This window comes from Canis aureus, chromosome 2 (genome assembly GCF_053574225.1).
Source record: "Canis aureus isolate CA01 chromosome 2, VMU_Caureus_v.1.0, whole genome shotgun sequence".
Lineage (NCBI taxonomy): Eukaryota > Metazoa > Chordata > Mammalia > Carnivora > Canidae > Canis > Canis aureus.
In genome coordinates, this window is record NC_135612.1 from 32,951,279 (window position 1) to 32,973,813 (window position 22,535).

General features: G+C 38.0%; 1 protein-coding gene across 10 annotated transcripts in view; it reads left to right on the forward strand.

The window, feature by feature from the left end:
* The window catches only part of HERC2 (HECT and RLD domain containing E3 ubiquitin protein ligase 2), a 243,912-nt gene that overhangs the window by 189,789 nt on the left and 31,588 nt on the right, over positions 1–22,535 (forward strand). For all 10 annotated transcript variants that reach the window (XM_077868196.1, XM_077868211.1, XM_077868216.1 and 7 more), the window contains 9 exons: positions 1,994–2,147; positions 17,673–17,780; positions 18,608–18,739; positions 19,166–19,324; positions 19,407–19,525; positions 20,081–20,206; positions 20,666–20,821; positions 21,238–21,353; positions 21,449–21,647. In XM_077868196.1, the coding sequence (XP_077724322.1) occupies positions 1,994–2,147; positions 17,673–17,780; positions 18,608–18,739; positions 19,166–19,324; positions 19,407–19,525; positions 20,081–20,206; positions 20,666–20,821; positions 21,238–21,353; positions 21,449–21,647 (1,269 nt within the window). The remainder of the gene's footprint in view (positions 1–1,993; positions 2,148–17,672; positions 17,781–18,607; positions 18,740–19,165; positions 19,325–19,406; positions 19,526–20,080; positions 20,207–20,665; positions 20,822–21,237; positions 21,354–21,448; positions 21,648–22,535) is intronic.

The following is a 22,535-nucleotide window of genomic DNA, read 5'->3' on the forward strand; positions in this document are numbered from 1 at the left end:
TCATGTGTAGCTGTTGGCCACTTAAAATGTACCTGAGGAACTGAAGTTTTCATTTTATTTAACTTTAATTAATTTAAATTTGTATAGCCACATGTGGCTGGTTTGGGATATAAAGTCAATATTGTATCAGTATATCTTAGAAATTGCATTGATCAGTCCTAAATTAAGGACTTCTGTGTCAGTAGCCTTGCTCTGCCTTTTTAGACCTGGCCACATCAGGGAGTCTGATGTCATGTGCTCTGTACAGATGTATAATCTGTGTTTCTCTGGGTCCCATATCACTACCACCCAAATGAGAGGGTACTTAAGTATGGTTGAGTGGTCTTGAAAACAGTAAATGGTTTGGTAGTTAGTAAATCATTTGGGGCTTGTTGCCACAAGCAAAAGTTTAATTTTTTTTTCTTTTTTGTTTTTTTTGTTTTTTTTTTTAATTTTTATTTATTTATGATAGCCACACAGAGAGAGAGAGAGAGAGAGGCAGAGACACAGGCAGAGGGAGAAGCAGGCTCCATGCACCGGGAGCCCGATGTGGGATTCGATCCCGGGTCTCCAGGATCGCGCCCTGGGCCAAAGGCAGGCGCCAAACCACTGCGCCACCCAGGGATCCCTAATTTTTTTTCCTTTACAAGTTTATTGCATTTGTGAGAGGAAAGGATATGAACGAGTACATGTATTTAAAGTAACAGTGCCCAGCATTTGTTGCACACATATCTGCCAGGTCCATTTCTGGTATGTTCTTAGTACAGAGGGTAGATGTTGATGTTCTCTGTTTACAGATAAGGAAACTGAGACTCTTGAGAGGCTGTTTCTGGCTCATAAGCACCTAGGTTGCTGATGGGTAGGAGAAATGGTATTGGATGCTGAGTGCTCTGAGGGCAGATCCACATCTATAACCCCTGTGTCATCCTCTCCTGAGAAGCTTGTTGGTCTCTCTGATGTGTTTTGCAGGGGAAGATTGTGCAGCCCAAAAGACCCCTGATGGGCTATTCAGTAGGTGTTCGGTAATACTAACATCTCTGTCTCAGTGACACACACCCACACCAGGTTCAAGGGGAGACAGAGGCAAAAATAGGATTGTCTTCAAACTGTCCTGACTATTGGCAAGATGCTAATCCTATGTCCTATCCTGGCCTAATATTTGGAATTCTTAAAAGAGAGATGTATGAATTTATAGTCCTAATACCTGGATGGCAGTGATACTAGTTTGTCATTAATAAAAAACTGTTTAATAAGCTAATCTGTTATCTACATATGAAGAGAAATAGAGAAAAAAATAATTCCTGAAAAGTATGGAAGACAGAATAGTTCTTTTTCTGAATTTAGAAAATTTATATGTTGTTATTGCTATATTAACCTATTCTTAATTTAAAAATAGAAATCAAGGAGTTTATAATCACCAGTTTTGACCACTTGTATATGAATCACTAAAATTTTTAAATGAAATAAAGACATCATGGATTGTTGAAGGAATATGGTATGGGGGTTGACCTTTAATGTCCTGAATCAAGAGAAATCCCTGTTTATGTTTGTATTTATAGCTCCTTGTTCCAGATATTCTGCTGCTGTTTGTCCTGGATGGCTTGATCATTCTTCTCTATTCCTATTGTTCCCCAGATGTCTTCTTGGATCTTGGTCATTTTATCACCTTTCTGGTCCTTGATATTTTGTTCCTGAGGAAGATTTTTCTTTTCTTGGAAGTAATCTTGTCTTTGTGTAGAAGGAAACTGTTATCACACAGTTTCATCAGTTGGCACGTGTTGAGTGCCTTGTATATGTCAGGCACCGCCCACCTATGTACTTACATATTTAGGCACCTCTATGAGCTGTGTCCTATTTTGATGTTTATAGGCAAGGGAACCAAGCCCTGATTTAAACTAGATTTCACAAATTCCCAAGTCCTCCACTTTGCCACCCTGTGCCTGTGGAAAGATCTGGAGCAGGGTGAGCAGGAGTAGTATCCTGACTTGATATGTGTCCCTGCTTCCTTCACCAGGTGGCAGATATGTTGCTGGAGCTTTGTGTTACTGAACTGGAGGACGTAGCCACAGACTCACAGAGTGGCCGCTTGTCCTCTCAGCCTGTGGTGGTAGAGAGTAGCCATCCCTACACGGACGACACTTCTTCCAGTGGCACAGTGAAGATACCAGGTATTCAGTGCTGGCATTGGGGGAATCTTTGCCTTTAGAATGGCTTCATTTCTGTAATTACATCAGTGGAAGTAACCATCACCATTTTATTGAAAAGAAGCTACGGAATTGATTTAGAATTATTTCCCCAACTTTTCTAAAAAACACTTTTTTTCCCTCCAAATAAAAAACATGAATATAGAAAACCCTGCAAAGTGAATGTTTAGGTTAACAATTATTAGGTGGATACTTTAGTCACCAAAACTCAGGTCTAGAAGAAGTCCTGTGCAGTTTCTAGAAGCCCTTCTTGTGGTCTCCACTAAACTAAACTGATTGCTGTCCTGATTTGGAGATAAGACTGACTTGTATTCCTGGACAGTTTATATTACCCAAGTGTGCTTCCACTTCTTAAATCCCTTTTTAATCAATAATTTCTTTTTTTTTTTTTAAGTTTCTTATGGTAACCTTAGTTTCTTCCTTTATTTTTTTTTTTTTCCCTTTTTCTCAATAATCAATCTGTTGAGGAACCTGGGCCTTTGACATTTTGGGCTTCCCTGCAACCTGGATTTGCATACTCTTGCTGTACTTCAGCCTGTTCTTCAGCCTCGTCTTTCTGCAAATTTGCCCTGATTCAGAATTCCAGGTAGTTCAGTCCCATTGGCAAGACCATTGGTGATTATGACCTAGCATCTAGAAGTACCTGGTGCCTCTTGTCTTTCCATATGTGATGTTAGCAGCTACTGATGCTGATGCTTGGAGCCTGAGGCCATTACTCCACTGGGGTTGAAAACACTGCTCTTCTAATGGCTTCATTTCTTTCTTACTTACATACTTTATAATACTTTATATAGAGGCACCAGGTACTCCCAGATGCTTTAGTTGGTTACCCAGCGGTGCTATTTGCATAAGCAAGAAGGGATTAAAAGCTTAAGTTTTTTTTCCTCCTATTTTTATTTTTAAGAGGATGAATTGTTTCCCTATCATTCTCTGAAGGTGACCAGTTAGTTTTTTCCTTTTATATCATTGTGAACTCATGGATTTTAAACTCATTGTGAATGATGGGCTTTGATAATTGTGATTATGATCCTATTGAAACTCAAATGATCTCATCTCTAGACATCAGGATCCTCTTCAGTTTGTCTCTGGAAATGACTTTGGTGGTCCATTGGTAACCTCTGTGCAGTATGATGTGACATGATGCTTTAGGCTTGTCATATAGTTCCTGCCCTCCACCTGGAATCTTCCTTTGGTGACTTTTAGTGGTTATGGCATTTCAGATTACTGGGCTGTTATTCTATTCTGTTCCTAGATCTTTTCAGTGACAGAGATATGATGAATGGTTGGGCAGTCCACTGACTGGCTTTTTTCTTTTGAGTCTATACTGATATATTAGTTCAATCAGAACTGCAAGATTTCTACTTTAACCTCTGCTGTTACATCTGTTTTCTTCTATACTGAAAATCCTCTTTAGGGGATAACAGAATTAGAATGACTAATAGTTATTCATTTACTTTATCTCAAAACAACGGACTCAGGATTCAATTCTTGTATAAACATGAATAGAGTTCCTGAAAATAGTTTGAAAATTTTTTTGGCCTATGCTGACTTCTTCCTTCCAACTTTATTAACATGATTATACTTATGTTTACCAAAGCATAATAGCTATTATATACAATCCTTATGTTGAATCTTCATTTAGTCTTAGTTTTACTCTGTTTAATGCTTCTTCTAGCCCTTTCTCTCTTATTTCATTAGGATTGACTGAAGCTCACTTTCTAGTCAGTTATTCAGCAGGGTTCAGAGGATAGGAGCCCTGGGATCATTTGTCCATGACAGTTTGTGCCCAAACTTGAAAGTTAGCTTTTCTTGGTAGTAAGTCTTTGGATCACATATTCCTCCCTTCTGATAGTGTGATGGTAATAATCTATTTCCTCCCTGTATATGCTGTACTTTCTTTCAGTAATTTTACTAGAATATGTTTTCATGTTAGTTACTGTAGGCAATATTCAAAGATAAGGGATGTGTTCCTTTAAAATGTAGTTTTAGGTTTTTTTCTGTGTATTACAGTTTTTATAGTTTGTATCCTTTAGTTCTCTCATGGACATGTGGTCATCATTGTGTTTTGGATATCTTTTAGAATCAGTGTTTACCACTTCTCTCAAATACCTTTCTTTTTCTTCATTTCCTCCTGTTTGTGTTAAAGCACCATCTGTTGTGTTCATTTGCTCTTATGTTCTTTCTAGTTTAGTCTATATTTTGTAATTTTTTTTGGTAATTTTTTACCGAATCTTACTATTTAATATTTTGGTTGTCCTAATTCTAGCTTACATTGTTTCTTTCATATTTTGATAATTTTGTGAATTGTTAAAAACTTTTTTAGAAGTGGTAGATTATTGTGGTAGATTATTGATTTTTTTTTTTTTTTTTTTTTTTTGGAGGGCACATCTTTCTGGCCTGCATTCATTGAAGGGATGTTATTCTGTTTCTTATTTTCTCTTTTTAAAGGTAACTTTGTATTGGATTTGACCTTGATACCTTTATCTTGCTCATTTTTATGTAAAAATTTTTTTCATGACTTTTAGAAAAGTTTTCTTAACTTTAAGCTATTACTTTTTCATGATAGAAATTTAAAAAGCAAAAGGTATTTCTACTGAGCATATTCCTACCATGAGAATCTGGTGTTTCTCTCTTACTTCATACCCACTCCACCAGCAAATCTTAATCATTTCTACTTAAAAAAAAAAACTTAATTCCAATATAGTTAACATATAGTGTTATATTAGTTTCAGGTGTACAATATAGTGATTCAACAATTCCATTCATCTCTCATTGCTCATCACAAGTGCACTCCTTCATTTCCATCACCTATTTTACCGACCCTCTGACCCACCCTCTCTCTGGTAACCATCAGTTTGTTTTCTGTAGTTAAGAGTCTGTTTCTTGATTTTTCTCTTTCCCTCTCTTTTTTCCCTTTGCTCATTTATTTATTAACACATATAAGTACAATCATATGGTATTTGTCTTTCCTGACTTGTTTCACTTAGCATTGTACTCTGTAGCTCCATGTATGTCATTGTAAATGACAAGATTTCATTCTTTTTTATGGCTGAGTAATATTCCTGTGTGTGTGTGTGTGTGTGTGCGCATGCGTGCACAAACACACACATATACTGCATATTTATCCATTCATCTATCTGTGGACACTTGGGCTACTTCCATATCCTGGCTATTTTATTTTATTTTATTTTATTTTATTTTATTTTATTTTATTATTATTTTTTTTAATTTCTTATTCATTTATGATAGTCACAGAGAGAGAGAGAGAGAGGCAGAGACATAGGCAGAGGGAGAAGCAGGCTCCATGCACCGGGAGCCTGATGTGGGATTCGATCCTGGGTCTCCAGGATCGCGCCCTGGGCCAAAGGCAGGCGCCAAACCGCTGCGCCACCCAGGGATCCCCTGGCTATTTTAAATAATGCTGCTATAAACATCAGAGTGCATGTATCCCTTTTACTTAGTGTTTTTATATTTTGGGGATAAATACCCAGTAGTGCATTTATTGGATCGTAGAGTAGTTCTGTTAACTCTTTGAGGACCCTCTATACTGTTTTCCAGAGTGGCTGTACCAGCTTGCATTCCCACCAACAATGCAAGAGAGTTCCTTTTTGTCCACATCCTCACCAATACTTGCTCTTATATTTTTGAGTTTAGCCATTTTCACAGGTGTGAGTGATACTTCATTATAGTTTTGATTTGTGTTTCCTTGATAATGAGTGATGTTGAGTTGAGTTTCTTTTCATGTGTCTGTTAGCGGTCTGTACCTCTTCTTTGGAGAAATGTCTGTTCATGTCTTCTGCCCATTTTTTTTATTGGATTATGAATGTTGAGTTTTATAAGTTCTTTATATTTTGGGTACTAACCTTTTATCAGGTATGTCATTTGTAAATATCTTCTCCCACTCTATCGATTGCCTTTTAGTTTTGTTGATTGTTTCCTTTGCTGTGCAGAGCTTTTTATTTTGATGGAAGTCCCAATAGTTTATTTTTGCTTTTCTTTGCCTCAGGAGGAATCTAGAAAAATGTTGCTTTTCTGATGTTAGAGACATTACTGCCTGTGCTCTCTTTTAGGATTTTTATGGTTTTAGGTCTTTTATCCATTTTGAATTTATTTTTGTGCATGGTGTAAGAAAATGGTCCAGTTTTGTTCTTTTGCATGTAGCTGTCCAGTTTTGCCAACGCCATTTATTGAAGAGATTGTCATTTTTCCATTGGATATTCTTTCTTGCTTTGTCGAAGATTAGTTAACCATAGAGTTGTGGGTCCATTTCTGGGTTTTGTGTTCTCTTCCACTGATTTGTGTGTCTGTTTTTGTGCCAGTTCCATATTATTTTGATCACTACAGCTTGGTAATATAACTTGAAGTCCAGAATTGTGATGCCTCTAGCTTTGTTGTTCTTCTACATTGCTTTGGCTATTTGAGGTTTTTGTGTTACCATATAAATTTTAGGATTGTTCTAGTTCTTCAAAAAATGCTATTGGTATTTGGATAGGGATTATATTAAACCTCTAGATTGCTCTGGGTAGATAGATTTTAACAGCATTTATTCTGCCAATCCATGAGCATGGAATGCCTTTCCATTTCTTTGTGTCTTGAGTTTCTTTCATCAGTGTTTTATAGTTTTCAGAGTACAGGTCTTTCATCTTTTTGCTTAGGTTTATTCCTAGATATCTTATTATTTTTGGTGCAGTTTTAAATGGGATTGATTCTTTGATTTCTCTTTCTGCTGCTTCATTATCAGTGTAAAAAATGCAACAGATTTCTGCATATTAATTTTGTATTCTGTAATTTTACTGAATTCATTTTTCCATTCTAGTAACTTTTTGGTGGAGTCTTTAGAATTTTCTTTCCTTTTTTTCTTTCTTTCTTTTTTTTTTTTAAAGATTTTATTTATTTATTCCTGAGAGACACAAAGAGAGACATAGGCAGAGGGAGAAGCAGACTCCTCACAGGGAGCCCAATTAGGGACTCGATCCCAGGACCCTGGAATCATGACCTGAGCCAAAGCAGAAGCTCAACCACTGAGCCACCCGGGTGCCCCAACTGAGCCACTCAGGTGTCCCTCTTTAGGATTTTCTAAGTAGAGTATTATGTCATTTGCAAATCAGAAAGTTTTACTTCTTCCTCACCGATATGAATACCTTTTATTTCTTTTTGTTGTATGATTGCTATGGCTAGGACTTTCAGTACTATGTTGAATACAAGTGGTAAGAGTGGGGGCACCTGGTTGGCTCAGTAGGGTAAGCATCCAACTCTTGGTTTCGGCTCAGGTTATGATCTCAGGGTCATGGGATCTAGCTCCACATTGAGTTCTGCTTGAGATTCTTACCCTTCTCTCTCCCCCTCTGCTCTTCCCTTTACTTCCCCTCCCCCACACCCCTGTCTGTCTGTTTAAAACCCCACTTTTTTTGAGAATGGACATCCTATCCTTGTCCTATTGCTGACCTCAGGGGTACAGCTTTTGGTTTTTCCCCATTGTGTATGATGTTCACTATGGGTTTTTCATATATGGTGTTTATTATGTTGAGGTATGTTCCCTCTAAACCCACTTTGTTGAGGGTTTTTATCATGGATGGATGTATTTTGTCAGATGCTTTTTCTGTGTCTGTTGAAATGATCATTTAAAAAAAAAATCTTCTCTTACTGATGTGCTGTATCATATTGATCGATTTGTGAATGTTCAACCACCCTTGGATCCCAAAATACCACTTGATTGTGGTGAATGATTTTTTTTTTAATGTATTGTTGGATTCAGTTTGCTAGTATTTTTTTGAGGATTTTTGCATCTGTTTATCAGAGATACTGCCCTATAGTTTTCTTCTTTTGCGTGGTGTCTCTATCTGGTTTTGCTATCAGGGTAATCCTGGCCTCATAGCTTGGAAGTTTTCCTTCCTCTTTTATTATTTGGAATAGTTTCAGAAGAATAGGTATTAACTGTTCCTAAATGTTTGATAGAATTTGCCTGTGAGGCTAACTGGTCTTGGATTTTCATTTGTTGGTGTTGTGCCCAAGATTGCGAATCCGAGAAAACCACCAAGGAGCTGACACCGATGCAAGTACATGAGGGTTTATTAACAAGCTTGAGCTTGGGTCCAAGTATACCCAACACAGCGGAGCAGGGACTTGGACCCTGAGGTGGGTTACAGCTGGGTTTTTATGGGCTGGTCTAGGGGTAAGGTGGGGTTTTTCAGTAAGGGTGGGGGTGAGAATCTCCAGTAAAGAGGTCTCACAAGCTCTTGCTTCCTTATTCTGATAAGGGCATGCTGTGTGATTTTGCCTGTAGCCGAGGTAAGGTAGAGTTCAGTACCTGGTCACAGTGGCCTGGTCACAATGGCCTGAGATGGCTACCGAAGCTACAATGGCTATACTTGTGCCAATGTTAAACTTGAATGGCCCTAGTTTTCTCGGCCTCCACAGTTGAGAGTTGTTATTTTGTTTTTTTTTTAAAGATTTTATTTATTTGAGAGAGAGCGAGAGAGAGCATAGACATAAGCAGGGGGAGTGGCAGAAAGCAGGAGAAGCAGGCTCCCTGCTGACCAGGATGCCGGATGTGGGGCTTGATGCCAGGGCCCTGGGATCACGACCTGAGCTGAAGGCAGATAACCACCTGAGCCACTCAGGTGCTCTCCTGTTGGGAGTTTTTTGATTACTGATACAGTCTCCTTTCTGGTTATCAGCCTATTCAAATTTTCCATTCTTCCTGCTTCAGGTTTGATAGTTTATATGTTTGTAGGAATTTATCCATTTTTTCTTGGTTGTCTAAGTTTTTGGCATATTGTCTTTCATAATATTTTCTTACAGTTTGTATTTCTGTGGTGTGGTTGTTATTTCTCCTCTTTCACTTGTGATTTTATTTATTGGGGTCCTTTCTCTCTCTCTCTCTCTCTCTTTCTCTCTTTCTCTTTGGTAAGTTTGGCTAGAGGTTTATCAGTAATGTTGATCTTTTCTAAAAACCACCTCCTGGTTTTGTTGATCTGTTCTTTTTTTTTTTTTTTTTTTTTTTAGTTTCTGTATCATTTATTTCTCCTCTAATCTTTAATATTTCCTTCCTTATGCTGGTTTTAGGGTTTGTTTGTTCTATTTCTAGCTCCTTTAAGTATAAAATTAGGTTGTTTCTTTTCTTTCTTCTTGAGGTAGGCCTCCATTGCTAGAAACTTTCCTCTTAGAACCATTTTTGCTGCATCCGAAAAGTTTTGGACCATTGCGTTTTCACTTTCATTTGTTTCCAGGTACTTTCTGATTTCTTGGTTAACCCATTCATTTTTGTAGCATGTTATTTAACCTCCATATATTTGTGTTCTTCCCAGATTTTTTCTATGGTTGACTTCTAGTTTCATAGCATTGTGGTCAGAAAAGATTATGAATGGTATGACTTTGATCTTGAATTTGTTGAGACTTATTCTGTGGGCTAACATGTGATCTCTCCTTTTTTTTTTTTTTTTCATGTGATCTCTTCTGGTGAATGTTCTGTGTGCTGCTGAAAAGAATGTGTCTTCTGCTGCTTTAGAATGGAATGTCTTGAATGTATCTGTTAAATCCATCTGGTTCAGTGTGTCATTCAAAGCCACTGTTTCCTTGTTGTTTTTCTGTTTAGATTATTTGTCCATAATAATCTAAGTGGGTTGTTAAAGTCCCTACAATTATTATTATTATTACTACCAATTAGTCCCTTTTATGTTTGTTATTACCTCTTTATGTATTTGGGTTTTCCCATGTTGGGTGCATAATTGTTATATCTTCTTGATGGATTATTCCCTTTATTATTATATAGAGTTCTTCTTTGTCTCTTGTTATAGACTTTGTTTTAAAATCTGTTTTGTCTGATATAAGTATTGGTGCTCCAGCTTTCTTCTGACATCCATTTGCATATAAAGTTTCACCATCCCCTCACTTCAGTCTGCAGGTATCTTTAAGTCTGAAATGAGTCTCTTGTAAGCAACATATAGATGGGTCTTATTTTTTTATCCACTCTGTCCCCGTATGTCTTTTGATTGGGGCATTAGTAGTCCACTTACATTATTGATAGATACATATTTATTGCCATTTTGTTACTTGTTTTGTGATTGTTTTTGTAACTTTTTCTCTGGTAGTTTTCTTTCTCTCATGGGTTGCTGGTTTTCTTTTGTGATATAGTTGGATTCCTTTTCTTTTTATTCTTTGCATATCTATTACCGGTTTTTGATTTGTGGTTAGTATATAACATTTTCTGCATATAGCTGTCTGTATTAAGTTGATGATTGTGTAAGTTTGAACCCATTGTTTATTCTTCTCTCCCCCAATGTTTCAGGCGTCAAATTTTACACTTTTTATTTTGTGAATCCTTTGATTGATTTTAGTTGTGATGTTTGTTCAGCCATTCTTTGGGTCCTTTTGTGGGTTATTTGCTCTGATATAAGTGTTATCTAGTTTTATCTGTGGAGTGAATTTAGGGTCCTCCTACTCTGTCATCTTCCCCAGAAGTGCCTATTTTTTCTGCTTTTAAAATATATTACTAACTCAGTCATTTCTCTCCAACTGCTGGCCTTTCTGGGCCCAACCAGCTGGTCTCACCCAGTTTATTATACGAATACCACATACTAGCTGGCTGACCATGTATCTACCTTCACTCCTAATCTCCTGTGTGCTCCAGAATCATCTCCTTACAGGACATTCGGAGATACTCTCTTAAAATCACCTTGAAAACCATCTCAATCAGAATATACTGGTCCTCTGCTTAAAACCCACCAATATACCCCTGTAACTTAAATAGGAAGTAAACTTCTGACTGTGATCTGTATGACTTTACATGAGCCCTGGTATCCTCTTTAATGTATTCCTTCCTCCCTCCTTTGTCTTTCTTTCCTGGCCCCTTTACATCATCATCGTTGCCAGCCCTGTAGTATATTCTAGGTTCTGGCTTTTTGTCTCACTTTGTATTTGCCATCCGCCTGAAATAGTCTTCTCCTAGGCAATTACTTATAGATTTCTGATCATATCTCCCTTGTTCAGATAATCCTTTCTGGTGTAACCACCATATGTAGAAACGGCCTTTCCCCAATCTCATTTCATACTCTTCCTTCTTCATAACAGTTAGCACCCTGTGACATTTAACAGACATCTTCTGTTCCTTACACTAGAGCAGAGACTGGCTAAAATCAGTTACATACAAAGGGTGAGAGTGGAAATCCTTTCCTTGTTTCAATAAGGTGAACATGTTCAGTCTGTCAGCATTATGTCCATTAACTATAGATTTTTAAAATTTAAATTCACTATGTACAATTTCTACAAATGTACATAAAGTACATACTTAGTTTCAGATGTAGTGTTCAGTAATTTATCAGTTGCTTATAACACCCAGTGCTCATCACATCATGTGCTTTCCTTAATGCCTGTCACCCAATTATCCCATCCCTCCACCCAACCTCCCGTCCAGCAACCCTCAGTTTGCTTCTTATCGTTAAGAGTCTCTCATGGTTTTTCTCCCTTTCTGATGACTTTCCCTTCAGTTTTCCCTCCTTTACCCTATGATTCCCTGCATTGTTTCTTATATTCCACATATGAGTGAAACCATATGATAATTGTCTTTCTCTGATTGCCTTATTTCGCTCAGCACAATACTCTCTAGTTCCATCCACATCGATGTGAATGGATAAAGATATACACACACACACAATGGAATATTACTCAGCCATCAGAAAGGACAAATACTTAGTGTTTACATTGACGTGAACTGCAGATTTTTTTCATAGATGCTGTTATCAGCTTGAGGAACTTTCTTTCTGTTCCTAGTTTCGGGGGTAGATTTTATGAGTGGATGTTAGATTTTGTCAAATGCGTTTTGTGCATTTTGTTGTTTACTCAATATAGCATATTGCAAATACCATGTTTTTAGTATTAAACTCACTTTGCATTTCCTGAACAAATCACAGTTGTTCACAATTATATGTTGCAGGATTTGGTTTGCTAATATTTTGGTAAGGATTTCTGCATCTGTTTTCATCAATAGTATTACTTTGTAGCTTTAACTTTGTATTTTATAATTTATTTATTTATTTATGTAGCTTTCCTTTCCTGTGATAGCTCTGTCTGGTTTTAGTATCAGGACAATACTGGCCTTAATAAATTGGGTTGCAAAGTGTTTTCCTCCCCCTCTGTTCTCTGAGTTTGTGTTGGATTGGTATTATTCTTCCTTAAATAGCTGGTAGAATTCACTAGTGATGCCATCTGGGCCTAGGCTTTTCTTTTTGGGAAGATAAATCTTGTCAGATGTTCTATTTCTATTTTAATAAATTTTGGTAACTGTCTTTTTGGAGTTTGTTCATTTCATCTAAGTTATATAATGTATAGTTATTTATAGTATGCCTCACAACTCTTTATATTTCTATAGGGTTAGTTGGTTCTAATGAAACAACACACTCCCATGTACCTCCTTTACTTTCAATACTCAACACTCCTTCACTTCTGACACCAGATGTGTGAGTTTTCCCCACACATCAAGCAATTCTGTGACACCAGATGGCTGTCCTAAAATTTAAATCCTGACACCATCTACCTGGAGATAGTGTCCGATCACACAGGTTAAGGGCTCAGTCCCACAGCTTCAGATGTCAATCACAAATCTAGATCATCACCTGTGCTTCTGATTGAATTGCTACAAATCAGAGGTTTCCCTGGCTACCTTCTTGGGTTTGATTAATTTGCTAGAGCAACTCACAGAATTTAAAGAAACAGTTTCTTATGTTAACTTTAAAAGCAAAACAGCAAGTGGATTATTTGAGAATAACATAGGAATTGCAGTTTGGCACAAGCAAATCATAGCAAAAGCTATAGATAAATTCACAGAACAAAGGAGAATTATTCTCTTTTATAGAGGAAAGGGGAGAGCTTCAAGGGGCTCTTAAAAAAACAATTCCATTGGAGTAAACTACATATTCAAGTGTAATGGCTTTTCTTTGGCTGAGTTGTGATAGTCTTATTGGCTGGGCTATTACTGGAAGAGTAAAAAACCTTGCTTCCTGCTGGGGTGGTCATGTACAATCTTTTTCCTATTGGGAATGCAGGATACCTCTCTTCCTGTGGCAGTCTACAATTGATGAAGAATTGGCCTCTCAACTTCATTTCAAATGAAGTGTCTTTTATTCAGCTTCACACTTAGGTTTACAGTTTATTATAAAGTATATTATAAAGGGTGCAGGTGTATAGCCAGATGAAGAGCTACAGAGGATGAGATCAGGAAAAGGTATGAGTACAGGAGCTTCTGTGGAACTGGGGTGCACCACTCTCCCAGCATGTGGAAACTCATCAAATCTTGCCATTTAGGAGTTTTTATGAACCTTAACCTATAATACCGCCTCCACATTCCCTCCCTTTCCCAGAGATATCTTGGTGGGATTGAAATGTCCAGCCTTCCAGTCACTTGGTCTTTCTGGTGACCAGCCCCATCCTGAGGTGATCTAGGGACCCCATCTTAAGTTAGCTCATTAGCATAACCTCATGCGGGCTCTAAATGACAAAAGTTACTTCTTACAAGAAATTTCTAGGGTTTTAGGAGCTCTGGGCCAGGAATGAGGACAAAGACCAAATATAGAACCTATTATAGCATAGTATTGATGTCCCTTTTTTTTTTTCTTCCTGGTTTTTGATCATTTGTGTCTTCTATGTTTCTGTCCCCTACCCCACCATCAGCCATCTTAAAAGCTTATTTTGTTGATCTTTTTAAAGAACTAACTTCTGGTTTCATTGATTTGGTTTTTCCTTCAGTTTTTCTGTTTTTCACTGATTTCTACTCTAATCTTTATAATTTTCTTCTACTTTTGCACTCTACCTAGTACAATATGTTTTTGCTTTTTGTTTTGTTTTGTGTTTATTTTTTTAAGGTGGAAGCATAGGTTATTGAGACTTCCTTTCTAATAGAGTTTGAAGTGACAGATTTCCTTCTAACCTCTGCTTTGGCTATACCCCTAAATTATGATAGTGCTGTGTTTACATTTATTGATCAGCCTAAAATACTTTGTAGTTTTCTTTTTGAGATCTCTTGTTTGAACCATGGATTATTTGTAAGTGTTAAGTATTTGGGGATTTCCCAAATGTCTTTCTCTTTGTGATTTCTGATTTATTCCATTGTAATTATACAATTATGATTTTATTCATTCAGTCATATGTTGAATGATTTCATATCTTTTAAATTTATTAAGACTAGTCTTTTTAGTGTTACCATTTTAATTCCTATTGATTTTCAGCCACTTTAAGTATTTGCTTTAGGGATTAAAATATACATTTAAATTTATCATAATTTACTTCATGGTAATACCTTAATTCTGATAAAGCATAGTAACTTTGCTCCAGCACAGTTCTATTTCCTCTTCTTCCTTCTTGCTGTTATTGGCATATATATTCATTATATGTTACAAATTTGTGCAACATACTTGTAACTGTATGTGTTACGTGTGCATGTATATGGTATAATACTGCATTATGCCAGGAATTGCAGACTTTCATGTCACAAAATCTTATTTTGAATTTTTTCCCCAGCCATTTGATAATATACAAACTATTCTTAGTTCACAGGCTATGCAAAAATGGGTGAGATGATGTGGCCTGTCAGCTATAGTTTCCTTAGCCCTGCTTTAGGTAATCTTTTAAAAATATAAAGAAAGAAAAGAAATAAAGTACTTATCCTATCTTTTAAAATACATATTTCCCATTTCCAGGGCTCTTTTTCTCTTCTCATGGAATCATGTTTCTATTTGATATCATTTTATTTTAGTTTGAAATACATTAAATGGTTATTCTAAAGCATGTTTCCTAGTAATGAATTCTCTCAGTATGTGTTTATCTGGGAATAGTTTAGTTTTGCCTTCACCTTTTGAAGGATAATTTTGCTAGATATAGAATTCTTAGTTGATAAGATTTTTTCCCTTATAGTGTTTTAAACATGTCCTCCCACTGGTTTGTGGCTTCCATTGTTTTTCAGGAGAAGTCAGCCATTTATGATATTTTGTACTTCTAGATGTTTTGTGTCTTTTTTTCCCCCTTGCTTTTTCTTCCCTCTCTTACTGCTTTCATGATTTTCTCTTTGTCTTTGGTTTTCAGCAGTTTCAGTATAATGTGTCTGGGTGTGGATCTCTTTGTTTATCTTACTTTGGATTTATTAATTTTGAAAATTGTAGATTAATGTTTTTCATCAAATTGGGGGGTTTGGCTGTATGTGTTTACTTTTTCTGCCCCCCTTTTTTCTCTTTCCTCTTTTTTGGGAGGAAATTCCTATTATATATATGTTTGTATTCCTTGACGTCTCCTAGGTATTTGAGACTTTGTTTATTTTTCCTCAATCTTTTTTCTCTCATTTTCTAGATATTGTAAGATAGAAATTATACAGTCTTCAATTTGACTGGTTCTTTTTTATGCCATTTTTAATCTGCCATTTTGCCCATCTAGTAAATTTTTCATTTTGATTATTACACTTTCCGACTCAGAAATTTCCTTTCAGGAGCACCTGAGTTAAGCTCAGTCAGTTAAGCCTCTGCCTTTGGCTCGAGTCATGAACCCAGGGTCCTGGGATTGGGCCCCACATTGGGCTCCTTGCTCAGTGAGGAATCTGCTTCTCCCATTCCCTCTGCCTGTCACTGTGCCTACTTGTGCTCTGACTTTCTGTCAAAGAAATAAAAATCTTAAAAAAAAAAAATTCCTTTTAGTACCTTCCTCATAGTTTCTCTCTATTGAGATTCCACGTTTATTAAATCATTGTTGTCATGTTTTCCTATGTTATCTTTTCGTTCTTTTTTTAAAAATTTTTTTAAATATTTATTTTAATTGCTTTAAAGTTGTTTTCTAAACCTAGCATCCAGACTATCAGAGTCCACTTTTATTGACTGATTTTATTCCTGAGTATGGCTCACATTTTTCAGTGTTTTTGCAGGTCTCAATTTTTTGTTGAAAAACAGACATTTTAGATAATGTATCATCTGGATTCTGATTTTTTTTTTTTTTTTAAGATTTGTAATGACTGCTGGGTTATTTTTGTTGTTTTGTGTATGTATTTGTTTTATAAATGCCTGGAATTCTCTGAAAGCTGTTTTCTCAATAGCATATAGCCTCTGATGTCCTGGCTTCACTCTTCTCATTTTTGTTTTATAGTATGACTTCTAGGGTTTGTTATGCTCAAGCCTGTTGGTCTCCACTTCTGCTGTTGGATCTCACATGGAGCAGGAAGGGCATAGAATTCAGTGTTTTGGCAGTTTTCCTGTGAGCGTGCATCCCAGTTTTTCCAGGCCTCCGTGATTCCCTCAATAGTCCTTCTGTTCTCTCTGTATTTTATGATTTTCCTGTTAAAATTCTGGCTGGTTCTGAGATCTGATACCTAGTGAAACTGGGCTCTCAGGCCAGTGGAGATGGAGGCTTTCTTATTGATCCTTTTATTGGCAGTGTCCTTGGCATGCATTTTTTTGTTCCCTTTTCTGTATCAGTCAGCTTCCCCTGGAGGCATGGTCTCATCCTAGTAGAACTGTCCTCCAGCTTAGATAGAAACATATCCAGGCAAGAACACCATAGGCACTCACTGTCTATAGGCAGTTTTTCCATAAATAAATTCTTCTCAATTTGTTGTTTGCCTTTTATTTTCAGGTCCCTGGGATTGTCTTTTATAAAATTTTGTAAGGTTTTATAGCTGCTTTGAAAGAGGATTTGCTAACCTCTTCTCTCCACCATAACCTAGGTCCTGTCCATCATTAATTCTTTTGTAAGCTGACATGTCCCAAAGAAGACTCTAATGCTAAATGTTTGATGAATATTTCAAATGGTATTTTTTTTCATGAAAGACACAGAGAGAGAAAGGCAGAGATGCAGGCAGAGAGAGAAGCAGGCTCTAGGCAGGGAGCCCAATGTGGGACCCGGTCCTGAGACCATGGATCACGCCCTGAGCCAGGAGCAGGTGCTCAACCGCTGAGCCACCCAGGCGTCCCTCAAGTGGCATTTTTAAGAAAGATTTTTTCTATTTGCTTGAGAGAAAGAGAGCATGCACACAAGCAGGAAGCGGGGCAAAGAGGCAGAGGGAGAAGTAGACTCTGCCTACAGGGAGCCTGATCCGGGACCTGATCCCAGGACCCCAGGATTATGACCTAAGCTGAAAGCAGACACTTAACCAACTGAGCCACCCAGGTGCCCCTCAAATGGCATTTTAAATGTATGTGTATAAGGGGAGTAAAAAAGCTCAGTCTGGCAATGAAAATTCACCCAGAACTGAGAGGGCAAAATGAATTGGTCAAGCAGAAGTATCCTCTTGGGCTTTCCATCACAGGTGAAGTCTTCTGTGGGAGACAAGGTGGGAGGAAAGGTGTGTACAGTCTTAGATCCTTGTCTTTGAGTCAGTTCTTTCTGCCTTTCTGTTTTTCATTAGCAGTTAAACATTTTAGTCTCACTGTTCCTGTGTGGGTGTGTTGTGGCTTATGACCTTGTCTGTGGTATGTCAGTTGGGAATAATCACTGTGTGTTTTGTGCTCACTTGACCTCCAGGTGCAGAAGGACTCAGGGTGGAGTTTGACCGGCAGTGCTCTACAGAGAGGCGCCACGACCCTCTCACGGTCATGGATGGTGTCAACAGGATTGTCTCTGTGCGGTCAGGTGTGAAGGGAGGTTGAACAGGATGCTGCTTGCCTTCATAAAACAGAACTGTTAATTTACTAAACAAAATGCTACTGCCTCACTCTTAATGTGACACTTAAGGAAGGGACTGTAAGCTATTTTGCTGCACAATACAGTAGGTTTTATCTATCTCTTCCTAGTACTTTCAAAATATATAATTATGCTAGTGGTTTGTGTACCTCATCAATGATGGGTGGGATTACAGGGTAACTGTTGGGTTCTTGGGACACAGGTTGTCTGGGAAGCTCAGTTTCACCCAGAGAGGGATGGTACTGTAAGATACGTGGGAGTACCAGGCTTTTGCAAGGTAAAGGTTGATGAATGAAAAAAGGTCCCTAAAAGGACTTAATTTATAGTTGATTCATTGAGGGCTGGGCTCAGGTTTTTGTAAAACTGCACCCCAGTGAGAAAAGCTGGGGCTCTTTCTCCAGTTTCCTGGGTAACTGCCATTATATAAGACCTTCCCCTGGAAACCTCTCTGCAGCACACACCCTCTGAGTGTGTGTGCTGGCTGACTCTGCAGTCCTCTCACAGTGTGTTGTACTTGTGTGTGAGTGTTTCCATCAGGGCAGTGCTTAGCTATCCTCGGTTTCCCTAGTACTTGGTATAGTGTGTATGGAAGGACAATATGTATTTTAAATGTTATTCACTAGGAGTAGTGTGAACTCAAATTTGGGAGAACTTGGGTTGGAGGAGCCATCTGTTCTTCAGATACTGTGTGAATAATTTTGCTTTGTATCCAAAGAAGTTTGTGTTGATCACACAATGGAGTGAACCCAACCCCAGGGCATACTTTTCTCTACTAGGCCGAGAATGGTCCGACTGGTCCAGTGAGCTACGCATACCAGGGGATGAGTTGAAGTGGAAGTTCATCAGTGATGGGTCTGTGAATGGGTGGGGCTGGCGCTTCACAGTCTATCCCATCATGCCAGCTGCAGGTAAGTGAGGGAGCTCCCACCATTCAAGTCTTGATGACTTAAGCAAGGTAGACATACAAACCATTTTCATTTAGTACTTTGTAGTCGGCCTTCTCCTGTTGTGTTGGGAGCCAGCCCTACCCAAGGCCCCACTGCAGTGATGATCAGAAATGCCAAAGAGCCACCTCAGCAGTCCCTTTGTTAGGATGTTAGCAGTGCATAATCTAAAGGGAAAGGAGTTATTGCTGGTTGCACTTCTTAAGCTGTTTAATTTTCAGATAAAATGTCAATGTACAGAGTGTAGTTATGTGACATAGATAGTGACAGTACCATAGGCAGCCCTCTAACCATGGCATGAGGTCCACTCGGTCAAATTTGTGCAGGTCTCCTTGTGGGGTAGCCCTCATGCTGTCCAACATGGGAACATTTACAGTGCTCATTTCTCAGGCCCTAAAGACCTCCTTTCCGATCGCTGCGTCCTCTCCTGTCCATCCATGGACTTGGTGACATGTCTGTTAGACTTTCGGCTCAATCTCACCTCAAACAGAAGCATTGTTCCTCGCCTTGCAGCGTCGCTGGCAGCCTGTGCACAGCTGAGTGCCTTAGGTAAATAGCACCTTTATTATCATGTCTGTTGTACTTGGGAAAAATGGTCAAGCTTCTGTTATTTTCTGTCTGCTCATTTCAGCTGCCAGTCACAGAATGTGGGCCCTTCAAAGACTGAGAAAGCTGCTTACAACCGAATTTGGACAATCAATTAACATAAACAGGCTACTTGGAGATAATGATGGGGAAGCAAGAGCTTTGGTATGGAACATTAAATTACAGTTTATAGATGTTTGGCTTTTGGGATAAAATGTTGCTTGAATAATCTTTTAAATCAATGAGAAGAGTTTGGAAATTCTACATAAGAATAAGGCCACTTTTGTCTCATCTAGACTCCTTTATGTTGCTCCATATACTGAGTGCAGGTTGGCCTGTGATTTTTGGAAACAGATGTGTCAATGGCTTTGAGCATAAGATTGTGTCTGTTGACTTCTCAAGGAGTCTGGTTCACAACATCCCCTTTATTTTGCTCTATGAGGTACTTACTATTAAAAGGATACTTGATCTTCACCATCTTAAGAGATAGAGCTTTGTAGGCCAGAAAGGGACCAGTTCTCTGTGAGTGGCTAATACTGAAATCAAGACCAAGCATCCTGAGGTGAATTTTCAAGCTCTTGTTATTAAACATATTTGAAAATATCAATACACATTTTTTAGAGAAAATAGTACCAACATAACAAAACATTTGACTCACACAAAACACCTCCTCTACACTTTGGATTGCTTTACCATAATGTATTTTTGTTGTTTTCTTAGAGTTTTACAGGTAGTGCTCTTGCTGCTTTGGTAAAAGGCCTTCCAGAAGCTTTACAAAGGCAGTTTGAATATGAAGATCCTATTGTAAGAGGTGGCAAGCAGCTGCTCCACAGTCCATTCTTTAAGGTAATGCTTATCTTAATATGATGAGAGAGCTGGTTGGCTAGGAGAGCCCAGAGAGTGGTCATGTGTAGTGCATAACTTTTCAGGTCTCCTTGAGAACAGGTGTGTATTGCTGATGTTAAATATGAAAAATGTCCATAAATGTCTATGTGACCTAATCCCTTAATACTTTAACCAAGTATTAGTGTACTATGAGATTCTTGACTTAGGCAGCAAGTATTGTAGTGGTTGTCAGATCTGAGGTCCTGTGTGTCAGGGGCATAACTAGGGGCTAAGTAGGAATAATCCACATCATTGGTGATAGTAAAATACTTGCTTGGGACATGGCCTGGAGTAAGGAGATCTTGAATGAAGACTCACAGAAACCCTGTAATGTGTCTGTCCTTAGTATGCAATGTTGGTTAAGTAGAACGTTAGCTGTATTTCTGAGCTTCCTTGTGGTGTTAATTTTTGGTTGCGCAGGTCCTAGTAGCTCTTGCTTGTGACCTGGAACTAGACACTCTCCCCTGCTGTGCTGAGACGCACAAGTGGGCTTGGTTCCGAAGGTATTGCATGGCGTCCCGTGTTGCTGTGGCCCTGGACAAAAGAACACCATTACCACGACTTTTTCTTGATGAGGTATTGATGTTATTTTGAAATCACTTTTGGAATGTAAAAACATTTTCCTTACTCAGCTGTGGTATAAAAAAGATAGCAATATTATGAGACACAGTAACATTCTCTTACAAAGTAATAAGTAAAGAAAGGACACAGGTGAAAATGAATACATTGTGAATTTTAATAATTAATATAATGTATTTAATAATATAGTAAAGATATAATGGTATTATAAAGATATAATAGACATTTTCAAATATCTTACATGTGATATAATCATACTGGTTTTGGTTATTAACTATAAGATCACAATGTCAATGATGGCATTCCCTCAGGTTATTGGATGGGGATTACTCCTGTGTCCTCACCTTAATATTATTTGTTTTATTCTTGAGAGATGAGTGTTTGATTGATAATCTCATAATAATGTTGTCTAGGTGGCTAAGAAAATTCGTGAGTTAATGGCAGACAGCGAACACATGGATGTTCTCCATGAGAGCCACGACATTTTTAAAAGAGAGCAAGATGAACAACTTGTGCAGTGGATGAACAGGTTATTATATCAGAACCAAGAGTAATATTAAGTACTGGAGAAAGGTGTTTCATGTGCAATTTTTTCCCATGTCAATTGTTTACTGTTTGTTGTAGGCGACCAGATGACTGGACTCTCTCTGCTGGTGGCAGTGGAACAATTTATGGATGGGGGCATAATCACAGGGGGCAGCTTGGTGGCATTGAAGGTGCAAAAGTTAAAGTTCCCACTCCTTGTGAAGCCCTTGCAACTCTCAGACCTGTGCAGTTAATTGGAGGAGAACAGACTCTCTTTGCAGTGACAGCTGATGGAAAGGTAAGTATGTGTTTTCTGTGGCATACTGTGTTAAAACTAAGCTACAGCTATGGCTAGAGTGCACAGTATATGTAAGGGTTCTATATTGAAACATTATCTCAAAGTTAATAGTACTTATGTATGGTGTGCTGGAGGCAGTTATTCTATAAATATTTCTGTATGATCTTCAGTGTGTTCTATAACTTCATAGTTTTTTATTTTGAAATCCAACATACAGGGTAGCCCCTGTGGCACAGCAGTTTAGCGCTGCCTGCAGCCTGGGGTGTGATCCTGGAGACCCAGGATCGAGTCCCATGTCAGGCTTCCTGTATGGAGCCTGCTTCTCCCTCTGCCTGTGTCTCTGCCCCTCTCTCTCTGTCTATGAATAAATAAAATCTTAAAAAAAAAAAAAAAGAAATACAACATGCATAAAAAGTATACTGTTTGTATATTGATAATACCTTAGAGTAATCCTTCTTTGTTTGCTATTACAGTGCTCTTTTAAAAATTAATTGCTGCTAGTATGATGAAGTGGTTGATATTTATAGATTGATTTTATGTCTGGTGACCTTATTCTACTCTTTCCTTTGTATATCTCAGGATTTCTTGTATCTTCCTTGTAGAGAGTCATAATCTATAAATGAATTTTGTTCCTTTTCAGTTCACTTCTCTTTTATTATTTTTTTTCCTTTTGTGTGAAGAAAGGAAGCTCATTGTGCTGGGTAGAAGTTATGGTATAATATTGGACAGGGGTGGTGGTTGTGGGCTTGTCTCATCTTAATCCAGGCTGCAAAGCAAACACTGATCAAACATTTTACACGCTTACTGTGAGGTTTGGGTAGACGCTCTTTATGAGATTAAATTCCTGTGGATGTTCTCTCCTTTGGTGGATTAATATTGTGAAATAGA